Consider the following 17,725-nt stretch of genomic DNA (forward strand, 5'->3'; position numbering starts at 1 on the left):
TTTTACCAATTCTCATGCTGTATACAAATAAAACATATATATATGTATACATATACATATATATACACACACACATCCACACAAATCGTTGCATGATAAATAAACCCTCAAAGGGCATTCTTACTTAAGCCAAAAGGAGTAAAAAGTGAAATGGGTGAGAGATTACTACCTTATAGGAAATGCTGACACCCTGCAGACTGACCTCTGAATCTTTGTGATCTTTCCTATGACCCAGCTCTAGTCATATACTGATCTCCTAAAACCCACTCCTTAAATATCCTAATATGACTCCTTTAAAATATGAGGGTACAAAGGCAATAATAAAGTCATTTTTATAACCATCAAATCTTCTCATCAAAATTTGGCTTATCCAGTACTCAGGAAATCCACTATGCAGGCTAATTCTTAAAATGTTGTACCCTGGGACTAAAGCTTGATTATTATTTTCAACCGCTACTTACTGAACTGGTCAGCTTGGCATTGGTCCTAGTTTTGAGGGACCAAAGAGAATGTCAACATTTACAACCTCTTAAAAACAATTCCAGAAAAATCTCAGGAGACCATGTTATTTGATAGCCAATGTTCCAGACAAGGCTGCTTAACACTGGCAAATCCAGCACTGACATACTTTTAGCAGTGCAGAAGCTAAACCCTTAGACAGTACTCACTTTTTATTTTTTAAACCTAACGCTTAAGAAGTTCTCTCCCATCAGTAAAGATAAGAATCCAAAAGGCAGGCAGAAGAAAAAAACAAAAGAAAAGAAATTGGGAAGCTTGAAGGAAAGGTAGGGCTAGGGGGTCTGATGAAGGTTGAAATGAGAGAAAGAAGTAATCAGGGGAAGGAAGAGAGGGAAGAGGGAAGGAAATAGGAGGGGAAGAAGGAGCGGGGGAGAGAAGACTTATCTAAGACCAGAAGCTTCAGATCTGCCATGTCAAATGTACAAAGGACAGAGGGTTGAGCTTTGAGGAGGCAAACCTGATGAGAATGCTGATCTCTTTGGTTCTTTGTGTGTTCAAGCTTCTCAATGTGCCAACGTTACTTCATTCCAAGGGTGGGAACTTAGAGATCACACACATTCCACATTAAATACAAACAATCCTCCCTAAATAGCTCAGATCTGGTTCCAGTAAGGTCGGTATAATCTAGCGAGCTCTAGCCTCCACCATGTCAATTGACTTATTTCAAGCAATTTTTAAAGGGGATTTGAAGTATATGAAATACTGGCAAGCCTTCACATTGATAACATATACAAAATGGGGCTAACCACACAGAAATTCAATGTTTCCCAACAATGAATTCTTTTTACAGTAAGAATCATCTGGGAAGGTTGTTAATAATTAGTATTCCCAGATCCTGCTCCAGAGATTCTAACGAGAGGAACAGCTCAGGCAAGTGTTAACAGTAAGCTTGGAAAACCCCAGTTCTCTATTAAATTTGATCCCATCTGGTGTAACATCGTACACTTAATACAAGCAATAAACTGAATGCCCCATTTTTAATCTGAGTGAAGTAAGGTGGCTTCAGAGAAGCAGTCTGCAGACTGGAATGCGAGTATCCCAGTCTACACTTTCCAGAGAGTACAACCCACTGTAAGAGTAACCAAAGGGGATTCTGTTTCAGAACGCTCAAGTCCCACATACTCACTCTCTTCCCTAAACTATAGCGAGGACACAGCAGGTTTCTGCCTGTTCACACTGTCTACCTTTCCTTGAATAAGTGCCCTTCTCCCACTTACACAAAAAGGCCTGCTTATTTACATCCCACATCGTAAAACGGTACACTGCACAGAGGTTTAAAACGTCTAGACCTTCTCAACAGGGGTTCCTCATTTGAAAACAGAACAAAGGTTATTTTCTTAATTCTCCCAAGAGTGGTTTATAACTAGTACCACCACCAAATGGCAGAAGTCAGTTCACTACAGGTCACAGATGCCTTGGGCATTAGAGCTTAATTCTCTCTTGGAATCCTACTGAGAAAGCCAGTGAATTTAGACCACTGCTGTCCAATAGAAATATGAGAGCCACACATGGAAGCCACAGAGATAATTGTAAATTTTCAGTTGAAAAAGTTAAAAAAGTGAAAATAATTTAAACTTATATTTTATATTTATGTTAAATATATAAAATAGCTACATATTTATATTAAACAGATGAATTATACTGAATAGATTTAAATTTTATATTTATATAAAATATTCTGTAAATATAAAATTAACATTTATATACTTAAATATGAATATTTAATTCATATTTTATTTAACCCAATACATCCAAAAATATCATTTCAATATGGAATCAATATTTTTAAACTATTGAGATATTCTACATTCGTGGGTGGGTTTTCTTTTGTTGCTGTTGTTTAGTACTATTTGCAATCCAGAGTGTGTTTTGTGGGTTTTGTTTTGTTTTTTATTTGGCAATGCCATGTGGCTTGTGGGATCTTAGTTTCCAGACAAGGGATTGAACCCAGACTCTGGGCAGCGAAAGCACAGAGTCCTAACCACTGGGCAGCCAGGGAATTCCCTCCAGTGTGTGTTTCCCATCTCAGTTCAGAATAGCACATTTCAAGTGCTTAATAACCACAAGTGGCTAGCAGCTACCATACTGGACAGCGCAAGTCTAGGCCCCAGTTAGGCATAGGTACAATGCTGAGCTCTTTGAGAGTGAAAACAACCACTGAAAGGGGAAGTGCCTTATTTCAACTGGGAAGAAATCAAACCATTGTCCAATTTCATACCTTAAAATTAGGACTAAGATGTAAGAAGGCTGCCTACTGGGAATGAGCACTAATACATTTATTTGAAGTAAGTAAGAGTTTTTCCACAAAAATTACATATAATGTTGCTGTCTGGACTGACAGAGAAGACTGGCTTTGCATTCTGCATCATTAAGGGGACAACAAATGGGTTGATGCTGTAGTTCCACAGTTTTTTATATTTTGTTTTGTTTTGTTTTTTTTTAACTTTTTATTTTGTATTGTGGTACAGTCAATTAGGGCTTTCCCAGGTGGCTCAGTGGTAAAGAAATCACCTGCAATGTAGAAGACACGGGTTCAATTCCTGAGTCGGGAAGATTCCCTGGAGAAGGAAACAGCAACCCACTCCAGTATTCACGCCTAAGAAATCCCACAGACAGAGGAGCCTGGTGGGCTACAGTCCATGGGGTCACAAAAGAGTCAGACACAACATAGTGACTACACAACAACAATAAACATAGCTGACTAACAATGCTGTGATAGTTTGAGGTAAACAGAGAAGGGATTCAGCCATACATACTGTAGTTCCACAGTTTTGATGAAAATATATTTTATGTCATAGTTTATACTTTTCATTTATCTTTGGTAGCTATTTAGACTTGTAAGAAAAAAACAGGTATCACTTTAAAATGTCAGGGATTCACGATTTTTATGTAAAGTACATGTAACCAAGAATATTTGCAGGCCTCTGCCACATAATCATTGACAGTGTTCAGTACAGAGATCCTGGGAGGTTTTCACGCCACTCAATCCAGCAAAGGAATGTTTGGCTTAGAAAGAAATTCAGGGTTTGTTTCTTTCTTGGCTAGTCTAGAAGAATTCCAAATTTCAACTTTTCAAAATAATTGTGTACTCGTCCCTAAATCCTCTAACCTTGACTCTACCAATTAACCATCTCAGCTTTTCATTTAGATTGAAAATTACCAATCCATAGTCACTCTGCAGAGAGCTCAATTTCAAATGTAACCCGCCCTTCCCAGGTCCAGCGTTTTTGTTCCCACCTCCTCCAGAGATACCCACACCTACTCACCTCTCTTTTTTCCCCTTTCATGTTGCTCATGAAAACACTATTTCCAGATTCCAGGTTCTAGGTAAGCTAACTTGAAGTGAATCATTTGAACTGGCACAAGCAAAAGGCCTTAGCATACTAGGTTTTATCATATAAGCTGAAGCATCTAGTGAAGAGCTATCTTTCGCCTCAGAAGCCCAGCCAAGAATATGTTTCCCAAATTTATGTTCTTCTGGACATATGCCTCCCATAAAATTCAGCTCCACGGACATGACTTGTTTTCAGGTGACAGGATGACTCAAGGTCAGTCACAGAAACAAAGGGTTAAATAACAAAGTTATAAAGAACTACAAAGAGCCACAAAAAGAACACTCTTGCAGTGCACACCTGGGAAACTCACCAGTAGGAGCAATGGAAGGGGGTCGGCCTCGCTTTCTTTTTGGCTCCCTCAAGTTTTCCTGTGGACTCTTTACAATGTCATTTTCAGATTTCTTATCCACTTGAGCATCTCCAGAATACTCTCTGTCATTTTCTGAAATGTTCTCCTTATCTTCCTTCTCGTTCTTGGGAAGGCTCTTCTCTGACGCTTTCCCCTTTTCAGCACAGATTAACTTTCCTTCTTTATCAGACTGCTTGGCTCGCTTTTCTGTCTTTAAGGCTTTGTCCTCTTTGTCTTTCTTCACAATGGCTGTGGGTTTTCTCTGTTCTTTAAACTTTTCTCGTTTATCAGATGATAGAAGACTTTTGTGTTCTGTTTCTTTAGGCCTAGCATTACCCACAATATTCTAAAATGAGCAAAATAGCGATGAAACACACTTTGTGATTACTTGCAAATATAAAATCAGGTGGTTTTTTGTAAACTTATGAAGATAAAAGAAATTAAAAGAGGATATATTTCAAGTCACATAATGGAAAGCACCACTGAAAATATCCATCCATATGCTGAGGTTTGAGAACCAGTCCTAAGTTTAAAGAAAATAACAGAGTCATGTTGAATTCCTTCTGAGACAATGCTATCTCCCTTATGATTAAGAAGTCACTGGAAAGTAGTTAAAGGGGCAGACAACTACCCCAGGGACCTCTTCTGGGAAGCAATCTTTTTGATAGCGATGTTCTAAGAAAATGCCTTTGTGCCCTGTCTGTTGTCATCCCAAGCGTGACTACACTGACCCAGGGTCTTTCAGAAGCTGACGTCCTGTGTAGAGAAGAACCCAATAAACTGATAACTGGTGGCTGAACAGGAAAGCTGTAAAGATTGTCCAACTCAGAAACAGACTGTCTTTGCTTCCTCTACTGGGTAAAGGCTGTGCTCAGTCCTACTATGTTCCTGAGCTACTGAGCTTTTGTGCATCAGGAAGAAGTACTACTTCTTGGTTACTTTCCTTCTAAATTACTTTCTTTTAAAATCTCGTTTCCCAGTACACTGTCTACTGTCTCATAAAAAAGCCAGCTCTGGAAGCTCCAGAGTTTCTAAAACTACAATTAATTTTATTTGTGTATGTATCTTCCTTCCAAGACCTCAAGAGAAGAGCAGAGGCCACCACATCAAGTTCATATGGGACCCCTAGCACCAAGCACAAACTAGGCACACAGAGCTTTGCCAGAAGCAAGAAGCAGTGATAAAAGTTTACTCACTAAATATGCAGTGAGTAAAAGTTTAATTTGTCCCAAGGGGAAAAATAATAAACAAGGAGAATCCTTGTGGTTAGAGCCTAGGAGGAAATTTTATTTTTCAAGTCCTCTAAATTGTTTAAAAGCAGCCAGGTTTGAGAACAAGCCCTCCTTAGTTAACTGCTGGCAGAAATATAAATCGCAACCACCACGAAGAGGGGTTGGCAATTTGGGTCAAAAGACTTATGGTTCTACTTCTGAACTAGAATGAATTCCTAGAAATGAAATTTGCTAATAAAATAATTGGACTTATGTACCCAGACTTGCAAATATCTTTAAATGACCACTAGGAAACTGGTTACACAAAGTTGGGTTATATACATATTATAAATACTATATAGCCATTACGGAGAAGGCAATGGCACCCCACTCCAGTACTCTTGCCTGGAAAATCCCATGGATGGAGGAGCCTGGAAGGCTGCAGTCAATGGGGTTGCTGAGGGTCAGGCACGACTGAGCAACTTCACTTTCACTTTTCACTTTCATGCACTGGAGAAGGAAATGGCAACCCACTCCAGTGTTCTTGCCTGGAGAATCCCAGGGACGGGGGAGCCTGGTGGGTTGCTGTCTGTGGGGTCACACAGAGTTGGACACGACTGAAGTGACTTAGCAGCATATAGCCATTAAGAGCTATGTTCCCAAACAGGATTTAGGAACTTGGGAAAAGATTATTGTGTTAAAAGAGCAAGTTACAGAACAGTAACATATGACTCAAATTGGGAAAAGAAATACATATATACATAAGTATCTTTTTAAAAAATACAGAAGGCTATACATCAAAATGTTACGAGCAACTGTATCTAGATGACAGAATTAAACAATTTTTACTTTCAATGTGCTTTTCTGTGCTTTCTAAATTTTCTACAGCAAACAAATATATTTTTATAAGTACAAAAAAAGATAAATGTTCCTTAAATATAGATGATCAAACCATTTAGGGCAGTAAATGCCTATTTTTTTTTAAAAAAAGAAGCAATTACTATATGAAAAAAAGCTTTAAAAATTGACATATTTTTTAAGAAGTTTTGGTTTGTAAGTGGCCTTGCTGAGAAGTCATTTATCAAAAACACTATGTCCTCTTGGGAAAGGAAAACAAACAGGAGCCATGGGCATGCGCTTGACCACCTGCCAGGTCTGAGATGACAAGAGATATTCAGAGGCAACTGGGAATTGAGGACTGAAGACCCACAATCCACACAGGGTGAGGTGCCCATCTCCAAATCAAGGCCCTGTGAGTACTATCAACCAGAGACAGCAGCTGAATGTTATTTGGAGCCCTGTCCTTCCACTTAGATTCTAGACACAATCTTGCAGCTTTTCAGCCCTCTGTCTAAATTGACTCATTCCACAAACTTAACACAAAAACTGCCAAATTTAAGGCCAAAATAATGTATACAGTTCTGTGTGGTTCCTGAGATGCCCGAAAAGCAAATGATCAAAGAGAAAACATCTTCAGGGCTAAAGCTTTATAATTCTATTTTTTGAAGAGGAAAACCAGAAAAGGGCAAAAAACACTTTTGAGGCTATCTTTAATAATATCATGTATCATGATGCTTTGAAAATGCTAAATATGTATAGAAGAATTTATTAAAGTAAAAGCATTTGATCATAAGACAACAGGTTCCAGCATTACTGCCACATCAACCACCCACAGAGATAAATAATAGTAACGATCAGAATCTTTCCCCTCAGCTGTTTCATTAAGACATAAATGCAAAATAAACTAAAAGGGGAAAAAATCATGAAGAAAGTAGGCAACACTCTACAGGGTCAAAACTCAGGACCTGTGCTGAGACTTGGATGGCGAAAGGGACAACAAAAAACAAACTTTTCAACCCAGGCACATCCAGCGCAAGCGACTGACAAATCCACGCCCCACCAGGCCGCGGCCCTGAGCTAGAGGCAAAGGCAGAGGAGGAGGAGGGAACATCTCAGGGTCTCCTCAAGCTCCCCAAGAGAGGAAACAGCTCCCATCAGGCCGTGGCCCTGAGCTAGAGGCAAAGGCAGAGGCGGAGGCGGAGGCGGCGGAGGAGGAGGGAACATCTCAGGATCTCCTCAAGTGCTCAGCAAGCTCCCCAAGAGAGGAAACAGCTCCCACCAGGCCGCGGACCTGAGCTAAAGGCAGAGGCGGAGGAGGGGGGAACATCTCAGGATCTCCTCAAGCGCTCAGCAAGTTCCCCAAGAGAGGAAACAGCTCCCAAGAAGAGAAGACTGTATGAAAAGGAAAAGGCAGAGAGAGAAAAACATTTACAGTATCTAAAAACTTGTATATTGTTTTCTGGAGAAATCATGTCAGATGAAGGGAAGAATTTGCCATCATGAACAAATATAGCATCTTTGAGAAACAAAACTACAATATTAGCATTATGCATACCACAAAAGCATAAAACCACATTTCTCACCTGATCTTTGGAAAAAGCTTTGACATGAATATGTTTGACAGTCTGAACTACTCCATCATAAAATTTCACAGTGTAAGTACCTAAAATTCAAAAAGATACGATTTTAACTTGTAGTTTTATGAAAGTGACAAAACTTTTCAAAGCATAAACACAAAGGAGCTCCAACAACAATAATAAACCTACAGGAATTAAAAAACTGTTTAAGAATCACAATTGGTCTTTCTTATGTCCAAGATAGTAATATGTTTGCCCTTTTTCTCTTTATCATTATAGATTTATTTACCTACACAGATCAAAATCCATCAAAAAAAATTCATTTTTATGGTGCTACACTAAAATTTTTAAAACTTGCACTGAATTTAGACCAAGAGCAAATAGCAGTAAAACAATTAAGAATGTAAAGAAACACCAACAATGAACTACCAGAAAGAGAAATTAAGGGAAAAATCCCATTTATCATTGCTTCAAAAAAAAAAGAGTCCTAGGAATAAACCTAATTAAGGAGCTAAAGGACCTGTACTTGGAAAACTATAAGACACTGATGTAAGAAATTGAAGATGACACAGATGGAAAGACATACTGTGTTATATTCTTAGTGGGAATGTAAATTGGTGCAGCCACTGTGGAAAACAGTATGGAGGTTTCTCAAAAAACTAAAAATAGAACTACCATAAAACCCAGCAATTCCACTCTTTGAAATACATCCTAAACAAAAACAAAAACATTAATTCAAAAAGATACATGCACCCCAATGTTCACAGCAGCATTTTTTACAATTGGCAAGATATGGAAGCAACCTAAGTGTCATCAACAGATGAATGGATAGAGATGACGGATGGATACATGTATACGTGGACACACACACTGCAACACTACTCAGCTATTTTAAAAAAAAATGAAATTTTGCCATTTGCAGCAACATGGATGGACCTGAAGGAGGGTATTGTGCTAAGTGAAATAAATCAGACAGATAAAGACGAATATTATATGATCTCACTTATAAGTAGAATCTAAAAAATACAAGTTAGTGAATATAACAAAAAATGAAACAGATTCATAGATACAGAGAACAAACTAGTGGTTACCAGTGAGGAGAGGGAAACAGCAAGGGGCAAGATAGGGTAGAGGATTATGAAGTACAATTATTATGGATAATCTACAAGGATATACTATACAACAAAGGGAATATAGCCAATACTTCATAACAATTATAAGTGGAGTATAACCTTTAAGAATGTGAATCACTGTATTGTATACTTGTAACAATATAATACTTTGTATCAACAATACTTTCATTTAAAAAAAAAGACGTAAGGAAAAGGTAGGTTTGTTGCTTGGTGAATTATTGCTTATTATTTAATCTTTATTTTCTGAGCTGAGAAATAGTAATATCCTTTAAACTTCAAAAGAAATATGACCATCTGCTAAAGATATGCTTTTAGAGGTCCTAATAATCTCCAAATCCACATGAATTACCTGCATGTTACTGTTTAAAAATAGAGACTAGGCCAAGGCACTAAATAGTGCCTGCTACAGTTAGTTTTATTCTTTTTTTTTTTAAGTCTAACAAAAATCACTCTCTGCTAAAAAATTGAAACTGGTAATCCAAATAATCCTGTCCAAATAAGGCATTCAGCTACAAAAGTTCTCATTAGTTCCACCCAAACCAATATTCTCAAACTTTTGCATTTTAAAACCCACCCATGTCTCTCTTTTGCTGGTTCCAGGAAGTTATTTAAAAAAAAAAAGAATTACAGTTAATCTTGTCAAGATTACCAATGAACCCCTGGTAATCATGTAATGGTTTACCACTGGTAAACATGGTTAGTTTTCAGAACTAATTTACGACTCAACATGGAAGGAAAAAAATAAATCTCAAGGGTTGGGAGCAGAATAATGCCAACAGTGAAGTTAAGGTCACCTGGCTGGTTGCCTCCATCTTATATACTCTCTCCCCACCTCGCCCACCCTTCTCCTCCAGTCCTAAACAGGGCCCTGCGAATGGCTACCACCTCTACTGAAACCCTTCCTCTTCAGTGTCTCAAAGTCCAATGCAATATGAGCCCAATTATTTTCCAAATCTTATTTCAAATTACTAGCATACAATACCCATCAACTCAAACTGACTAGCTACTTGCCACCCACTGAAACTGTCTTGGGACATTTCCACCTCCACATCTTTATCAAAGTGTTTTCCTGCCTGGAATGTGCCACTCATCCTTAAGTGCTCAGCTCAAGAGACCACAACATTCCTGTAAAACCTTCCTGACTTCCCTGGTCCTGGAGATTTCTCCCTCCTCTGAACTTCTCACTCATTTGGTTCCTGGTCTGCAGAGCCTCACGCTTAGGTGCCTTCACACAGAAGGCGGATGCCAAATCAAAGGCAGGCTCTCCAAGGATAGAGACCACATCTAACACCAGTTTCTCACACAGCGCCTGGCTCACTGGACTCCAGTGTTTCTCAAAGTGTGGTTCCCTGGACCTGTAGCATCAACAACCCCATGAACCTATCAGAAATGCCAGTTAGCAGCCCTACCCATGATATACTGAATAATAACTTTGGGAGCATGAAACAGAAATGTGTGTTTTAATAAGGACTTCAGGTGATTCTGGTGCACACTGAAGTCTGAGAACTACTGTCGTAAACAATTGTAATTACCTACTGATTTTACTCCTGGTAATTACAAAAGCAATTATTTGTCACAAGTATTGTCAACACATAAAAGTGGCTAGCAAACAAGAAGGATATATAGTTGGTTGGTTAAAGCAAGCAATGAGATGACAGGCTATGATAAGGATTTTGTTAAGGCAGGTCAGCAATTACTAATGAGTACTTAACAACAAAGGCCTGGGTTCCTGTCTTCCTGCCTCTATTGTGAGGGTGTTGGCAAACAAAGCAGCAGTGCTGTGGGGCTCTAAACAGGCCCTTTTCAAAGCAAAGCTCTGCTAAGTCTAAGAACTGCGGTTTGGGGGCATCCAAGACTACACTTTCAATGATCTTAATCAACAAATCTCAGCATCAGTTACATCAAAATGGAAACTCTCCATTTCTACAGACATTTCAAATAGCCAGGACAACTTAAACAGTGCTATGCAAAAGTCCAAGATTTTCAGCTACTTGAGGTCAATTTTGAAGCTTACTCCTGACGGCAGGCTCAGATGGAGGCCTCAGAGGAATAACAGAGCTAGAGGCAGAACCCAAGCCTGTCTGCTGACTTCTCTCCCAACCCAACATACCTATTTCCCAAGTCCCTCAGCCTCAACTCCAAACCACAGACCCAGAGCAGTACTGTCCCCTCTGAAATGACCCAAACTATGGCCAAAGGGCCTAGGGGACCACTGCTGTTAGATAACAATATCCCAGCCCTGACCCTTTTTACTTTCAAAAACTACAAGGGATCATCCTGAAACCTTCTCCCTTGGTCATGCACACAGCCTAACTTGGGCTTCAATAACTCGGAGGAAACGCACCCCGCAGACAACAGCGGCCTCGACCTGGAGAGAGGCTCCAAGTCGACTTAATGGTTTCGTGCATAACGAAAAGAACGTCTTCCCACGGAACCCTCCAAAGGTGGCTGGCAACGATCTCTCCCACGGCCACAAACAGTATTAACAAAACACATGTAAATGACAGGATTCAAAATGAGAACATTAGTGACACAAAGGCGACCTGCCTCAGGCTCCCTTAAGAAGTTCCAGTCTCTACCACATGAAACCAAGCTTCCTAGCCTTGCTCTCTATGGGTTAAGAACCCAGCATATCAGACAACCCTATAGAAGTTAGTAATAGCAGAAGGCATGTAAGAACAAAACTTGAGACGGGTAGCAAGCTCATCTTCTCCAGGGCCAAGGAAAGAGGGATACACAGGTGACTCTGGAAAGGACAGATTTACATTGCTCCTGAAATCTACCATAACTGTGACATTTGGGCCCTTTTTCTATCCCACTCATTCTTCAGGAGTCATAGAATTCCATAATATCATGGACAGGAGTTTTCAAACATGGTTTCTCAAAGTCCTGAGGTTCCCACAGATGTGCCTCAAAGGTGGGCAGGGGGATGGGACAGGTCTGTGTCTACAGGCAAACCTCCCCCTAAGCCTTCTCCTCTTAGCAATTTTACATAATGGGCTTAGGTTCTGCAGCCAACAATTTCCCAAATTGCTTGTCTATTCCAATTCCTTCTTCCATTTACAACTGCTCAGATGAATTCAGAGCAATGAGAGTGAACTGCCTATGATCAACACGCAGGGACTGGGACAGAGCCTGTTTCCACTAATCAGGGCTCTCAAGACACCACTGAAATCCAGGAAGCGCAGACCATCTACTCCCACCCTACTGTTTCAGGTGCACATACACGTGTACACACACACACACACACTCCCCCATTGGGCACCTGGCCCTAACTGAAACTCCTGCTGTTTAAGGAAAACGCTGCTCCAGAGAAGTAGGCTGATACTGTGGCCACTGCAGTTTCAGGAACCTTGGAGCCCCGCAGACCTCCATTCAGACTTCCGGGCTACTATTTACATATGTGCTCTGCAACCTCAAGCAGTTTCTCCTGTGAGCTGACTTCCTCATCTGAAAAATGAGAATGGGGTTGATGGCAACAATCTTTCCCCATTTGTATGAGGAAGAAATGAGCTCAGATATGGAGAGTGCTTAGCAAAGGGACTGTCACAGAGCAAGGGAACAGTTGCTGTTGTTTAGCCGCTAAGTTGTATCCAACTCTTTGTGATGCCATGAACTGTAGCCTGCCAGGCTCCTCTGTCCATTGGATTTCCCAGGCAAGAATACTGGAATGGGTTGCCATTTCCTTCTCCGGGGGCTCTTCCTGACCCAGGGAATGAACCCACATCTCCTGCATTGGCAGGCGGATTCTTTAACGCTGAGCCACCAGGGAAGCCAAGAGATCAATATGTGGGTTCTAACTACCATCATCTATCAAGTCACTTTAAAAGGGAACCCCCTCATCCCCCCACAGATAGTAAGAACCAAGATAGCACCTGCATGTATGGGCCTAAATTGTCTTTCTGTCTCTAGTCAAAGCTGTTCATAGTCCCAGAGTTCCCACATTTCAAACACAGGGTCAGTTACAGCAAGAAGAAAACAAAAAATAGTAATTGCTTCAGCCAGAGACTCGAGAAATAAGATCATTTCCATAGAATCTCTGGGCAAAATGCAGACTTAGGCACTGAACAAAGAGACTGAACTAGGGGGCACAGGACCTAAGAATATGCATAACTTTAAGGAAGAGGGACCTGATACGCCTGCCCGCGCACTCAAGTTAAAGAACCACAGATCAACAGGAAGGAATGATTCCTCATTTTGTCATAAATGTGAATCTACTTTCAGTTTCCTGTGGAGAGATTGTCTCACAAAGCAGAAAGGTACAAACCCCTGACATGCAAGTGGCTCTGACACCTCCTTAAAAAAGGGGAGCTGGGCAGAGCTGAGGTCAGCTCACCAAAGAGAAGAGAAGGCTTCGAAACAAAGACTTCCTGGAAGCAGAATCCCTTCTTTCACTCCAACACAGACCGAGGATCTAACAAGGCTACCAGGTGTGGCTGCCTTCACGGATGCTTAACTGCCACCGCCAAAGACTCATGCCAGGTGAAAAGGGCTAAATAACATCGCATTGTTCTCCCAAGTTTCCAATTGCTAAATGACTCCCTTAAGAAACTCTCAAAGTTGCTCACTAGTTGTGAGTCAATCATGTGGGACACCCAATGCCAGCAGCCAGGGCTCTCCACTCTGGCTACAGCCCCTGCCCACCAGACTGCCCAGTCAATGCTTGGCCTCGGCAAAACCACCAAGGAGGTTATGAGTGGCAGAAAGATCAGACCAAGCCTTCCCAAGATGAGTCTACAGGGAGTGACTTCCCTATATTCCCAGCCTCCTTCCCGCAGCACCAGAAAGTCAGAATAACTTTACAGGAAATAAAGGGAGCACCTCATCTGCAGAGGTTCTGCCACCATTAAGCTGTGGTGGCCCCTGCTACAGACAGAACTGCGGCAGGACAGAAAACACCAGGGAAAGAGTGAAATTAGAGTCCAGTATCGTCCTTCTCAATCACGCAACTAATAGTAAAATAAATCATGACGTAGAAACTCTGCCAGTTCCCCTGGATTAAATCTAACCCAAAGGCAGCACCTAAGAGTCATTATTTCATCTCAAAAATCAGGCACAGACCTGAGCTCCCACAAAGGAAATCCCACAGGATTTCCTTCTTAGTCCTGAGTACAGCAATAATACCACACAGCTGGGTGCATTCCCTTTCAGGATTTCCTCTTCCCCATCCCTCCCCATTCTCCTCCCTCTTCCAATTAATCTCAAGAACCAGAGAGGATGGTGGCATAATGCAGGACTTCAGACCCAAAATTTCTGGGAAAAACAGTTCTCCCCAAAATATCCACTCATTTTCAATGTCCTCCAATTAACTAAAATTTACTGAACAGAATCTGAAGCTTATCGAACAAATATATTAGGGTGACAAGTGACCACTGTGGGAGCAACCATTACCTCAAGACTCTCCCTCCTATCATTTTAGCTCATGCAGGAAAATAAACTTAAAAGATTTTTTAAAACAACTTGCAAAGCAAATTAAAAGGACTTCTCTGGGAGTCTAATGGTTAGGACTGTGGAAGGTAAGATCCCATCCTACATGCCGCGTGATGCAGCCAAAATGTTTTAAAGAAAAAAGATTTCAGACCCAACTGACACAAAAAACCCAACAACTGCAGATAGGGGTCCCTCCTCATACCTCCTCTTATGATTTATCTGCACCTGTCATACCTCCCCCAGATGCTCTATCTCAACACCTACTTCATTCTGCTTTGAACAAGTTCTTTATTCTTTCTTAATCCATGATGCTAAGGCCTGAGCTCTACAGATATTAGATGCAAACAGTAGGTTCCTAAGCCTTTAATGGTTCCACCTAGACCCTCACACTCTACTTCTCTGTAAGACAGCTCCCAGGACTCCCCAAATCCCTCCTTCCTCAATGTGCCCTTCCTTTCCCATTCTTTTAATCTAAACCCTATTCTCACTTCTGTCCTCCATGTGACTCTGGGATATCACTGGAACAAAAGAGAAACGTTGCTTCCTTTCTGCTACCCGCTTTATCAACAGTTATCCGTGTTTCTATCCACAATCTTCATTTGATCTAAGGAGCAGCCATTTCCTCAAAAGGGCACACCTTCCCTAGGGGGAACATTCAACTTGATCAGAATAAATCAACCTAACAGACTTTCAGAAAGACATCTATGTACACTAACAAACGCCTGTGTTTCATATCATGTGATTTAAATCCTGTAAGAGTAGAAAAAAATTACTAATCTAAAAAATAATATTCTAAAAAATAAACTTTTTCTTTTACTGTGACTTTTTTTATTGAGGTACAGTTGCTTAACAATATTATATTGGTTTCAGGTGTACAATTTTAGTGATTGACAATTTCCATAGGTTATACTCCATTTTAAGTTATTATAAAATATTGGCTATATTACCTATGCTGCACAATATATCCTTTGTAGCTTTTTTTTACTTTATTTTTCCCATATAAATGAGATCATTCACCATTTTAATACAAGTGGATCTATAAATGTATGGATTTATAATCTATTTAATGAGTGTTTGATAATAACTATGTCTTTTACAAAAAGGATCTGAAGCAGTTTAATAACATGTCACTTGAATAATATCCATTTATTAAAATTAAAGTAACACATATGAAAAGTAATATGAGACATTATTTTAAACACGACTTAAAAAATGTAACTTGGGGAAAACAAGGGACTATCCAAAAAAACTTAACCATAAATGAGAGGATGAGTAACTGCTTAAAGAACTTAGAAGATACAGCCTTGCTCTAGAGGCCTGTGGTAAGAGGACTTTGTTTTCAGGGATACATCTGCCACTTCCCCCACCCAGCCTAATAACTGCCAGGACTAGTGAATACAGCAATAGAGGAACTAAAAGTCCTGCTATATGCAAATGTACAGTTCATTTTTGACCATTTCAACCCATTCTGAGATGAAGTTTCTTGTTTACCCCAAGGTCCAGCATTTAGCAGAGTGCTAAATAAATACTTGAATAACTTCATTGAATGAAGTCATCTAGCCTATCACCCATAACAGTGGTACTAAGAGGTCCGTTTGCCCTAAATATTCACTGCAGAGATCATGGACCTACCACAAACATCTCAGTAGAAAATGCTTAAAAAAGGTATCACTTGAGCCCTGCCAAGTCTGTTCTATGTGTCAGGATGCTGACCACACATACCGTGTTCATAACCCTCCTCTTCCCTTGCCTCTGTATTCATAAAATGAGCTTGTGTTCCTCATCTTGATTTCTCACATGTTCTGAACTCTGGCAAAGGTATCCTAACTCAGAGCTCTAAACCCCAGTACCCCAACTTCAACTAGCAACTCTGGTATCACACACCACTCTCAATCACCTGGCATCCACAAAATACGTTTTGGAAGAGATGTTTGTTGCCTGCTTCACTTCTAGAGTATTAACAAATAACTAAAAGGAATATAGGGACTTATTTCTTCGATTATATTAGGAACTCCTAGACAGCAAAAACCTGCAAACTTCCCAGCAGAGGGACAGATGAACCATGACTGTTTCAGAAAACAATGACTAAAATTTAGAAGGCAGAGAACCAATCTCCCCCCTCCTTAAGCTAGCTTTCTCTCCATTTATAATTTCTCCCTAACTCCTGACATAGTAATTAACCTAGAGAAGATTTCAAGGCAATAAATACATACTAAAAATACACCATCAAATTCAAATATTATTAAGTCACCCCTAAGTCAAGAGTAAAAACAATTACAACTCAAATGCCTTACCATCCTTGTTAACAGCAGTGACTTTGGCTGGGTAAAAACGACAATCAGACCAGCAAGCAAGGACCTGCTCGTTTATTTGAAATTCCTAAAAAATATTAAAAAACAAAAAAAGATCCTGTTACCAATCCAATTCCATAGGACATACATGGTAACCAAATTCATAAGGCAGGCTGAAATTGACAAGGGCATGAAGGGGAGATGATTACTGGGATGAAGATGTTTCTGCTGTTCAACACTGGGAGTCAAAACAAAAGGGTTGGACACAGCCTTTTCCCATTTAAGGAGTTCTGGACAGGCAAGGCACAGCACTGATGATAATTCTATCTTGTCCCTGAAAGTGCATCTAACAGCCCAGGACCACCAGGGTACACAAAAAGTACACAGCTGGAAGGAGAGAGGCTGTTTCATCTCGAGGCAAACAGCATTCATGCCACCTAATGCCATTTACACTTTTAGAGGGTCTTTGGACAAAGGAGACACTCCTTCACCATTAATATTTCATACTGCTTTCCCAGCACACAGTTTGCATTGATACATTTTGTAGAATAAATACCCAGCAGCCAAACTGGGCAACAGTGAACAATCTTAAACTGGGAGTGGGGAGGAGGAGGGGAAAGGCTAGCAAGAGTTCAAGTTCCCTGGTCACGGTTAAAGTGGAAAACAGAATCCAGGGCTGAGTCAGCTCCAAAGGCAGCAGGATTTCTACAGATGTCTCAATTCCTGTTTAAAAAACTGAAAACAAATACTTTGTCCTTCATTTTGAAGTCATAAAAGTGCCAGACAGTGATGAAATTTTAAAAACAGGAATCCAGTCCAGTCACTTCCAAGATTTTCAAGGGCTTATTTAAAAAAAAAACCTAGCGTAATGTCCCACATGGAATGACTGCTTAATGATCAGACAGCAGATGAGCTTAATAAGCACTCTAAAGGGATACAGCGGTATAAAAGAGAGAGATCAAGTCTCCATCTATCATCAGTGCAGTCTCAACCAAATTAGTTTATGAGCTGTCACGTCAATCACATCATACACACAGATG

General features: G+C 40.2%; 1 protein-coding gene across 5 annotated transcripts in view; it reads right to left on the reverse strand.

Annotated features, from left to right (window-relative positions):
• PHF20 (PHD finger protein 20) overlaps nt 1–17,725 on the reverse strand; it is a 136,043-nt gene that overhangs the window by 69,918 nt on the left and 48,400 nt on the right. For 4 of the 5 annotated variants that reach the window (XM_040247416.1, XM_040247413.1, XM_040247414.1 and 1 more), the window contains 3 exons: nt 16,689–16,773; nt 7,838–7,917; nt 4,165–4,549 (listed from right to left, as the gene is read on the reverse strand). In XM_040247416.1, the coding sequence (XP_040103350.1) occupies nt 4,165–4,549; nt 7,838–7,917; nt 16,689–16,773 (550 nt within the window). The remainder of the gene's footprint in view (nt 1–4,164; nt 4,550–7,837; nt 7,918–16,688; nt 16,774–17,725) is intronic. The other variant, XM_040247417.1, reaches the window with a different exon arrangement.

This window comes from Oryx dammah, unplaced genomic scaffold, assembly GCF_014754425.2.
Source record: "Oryx dammah isolate SB20612 unplaced genomic scaffold, SCBI_Odam_1.1 HiC_scaffold_10, whole genome shotgun sequence".
Lineage (NCBI taxonomy): Eukaryota > Metazoa > Chordata > Mammalia > Artiodactyla > Bovidae > Oryx > Oryx dammah.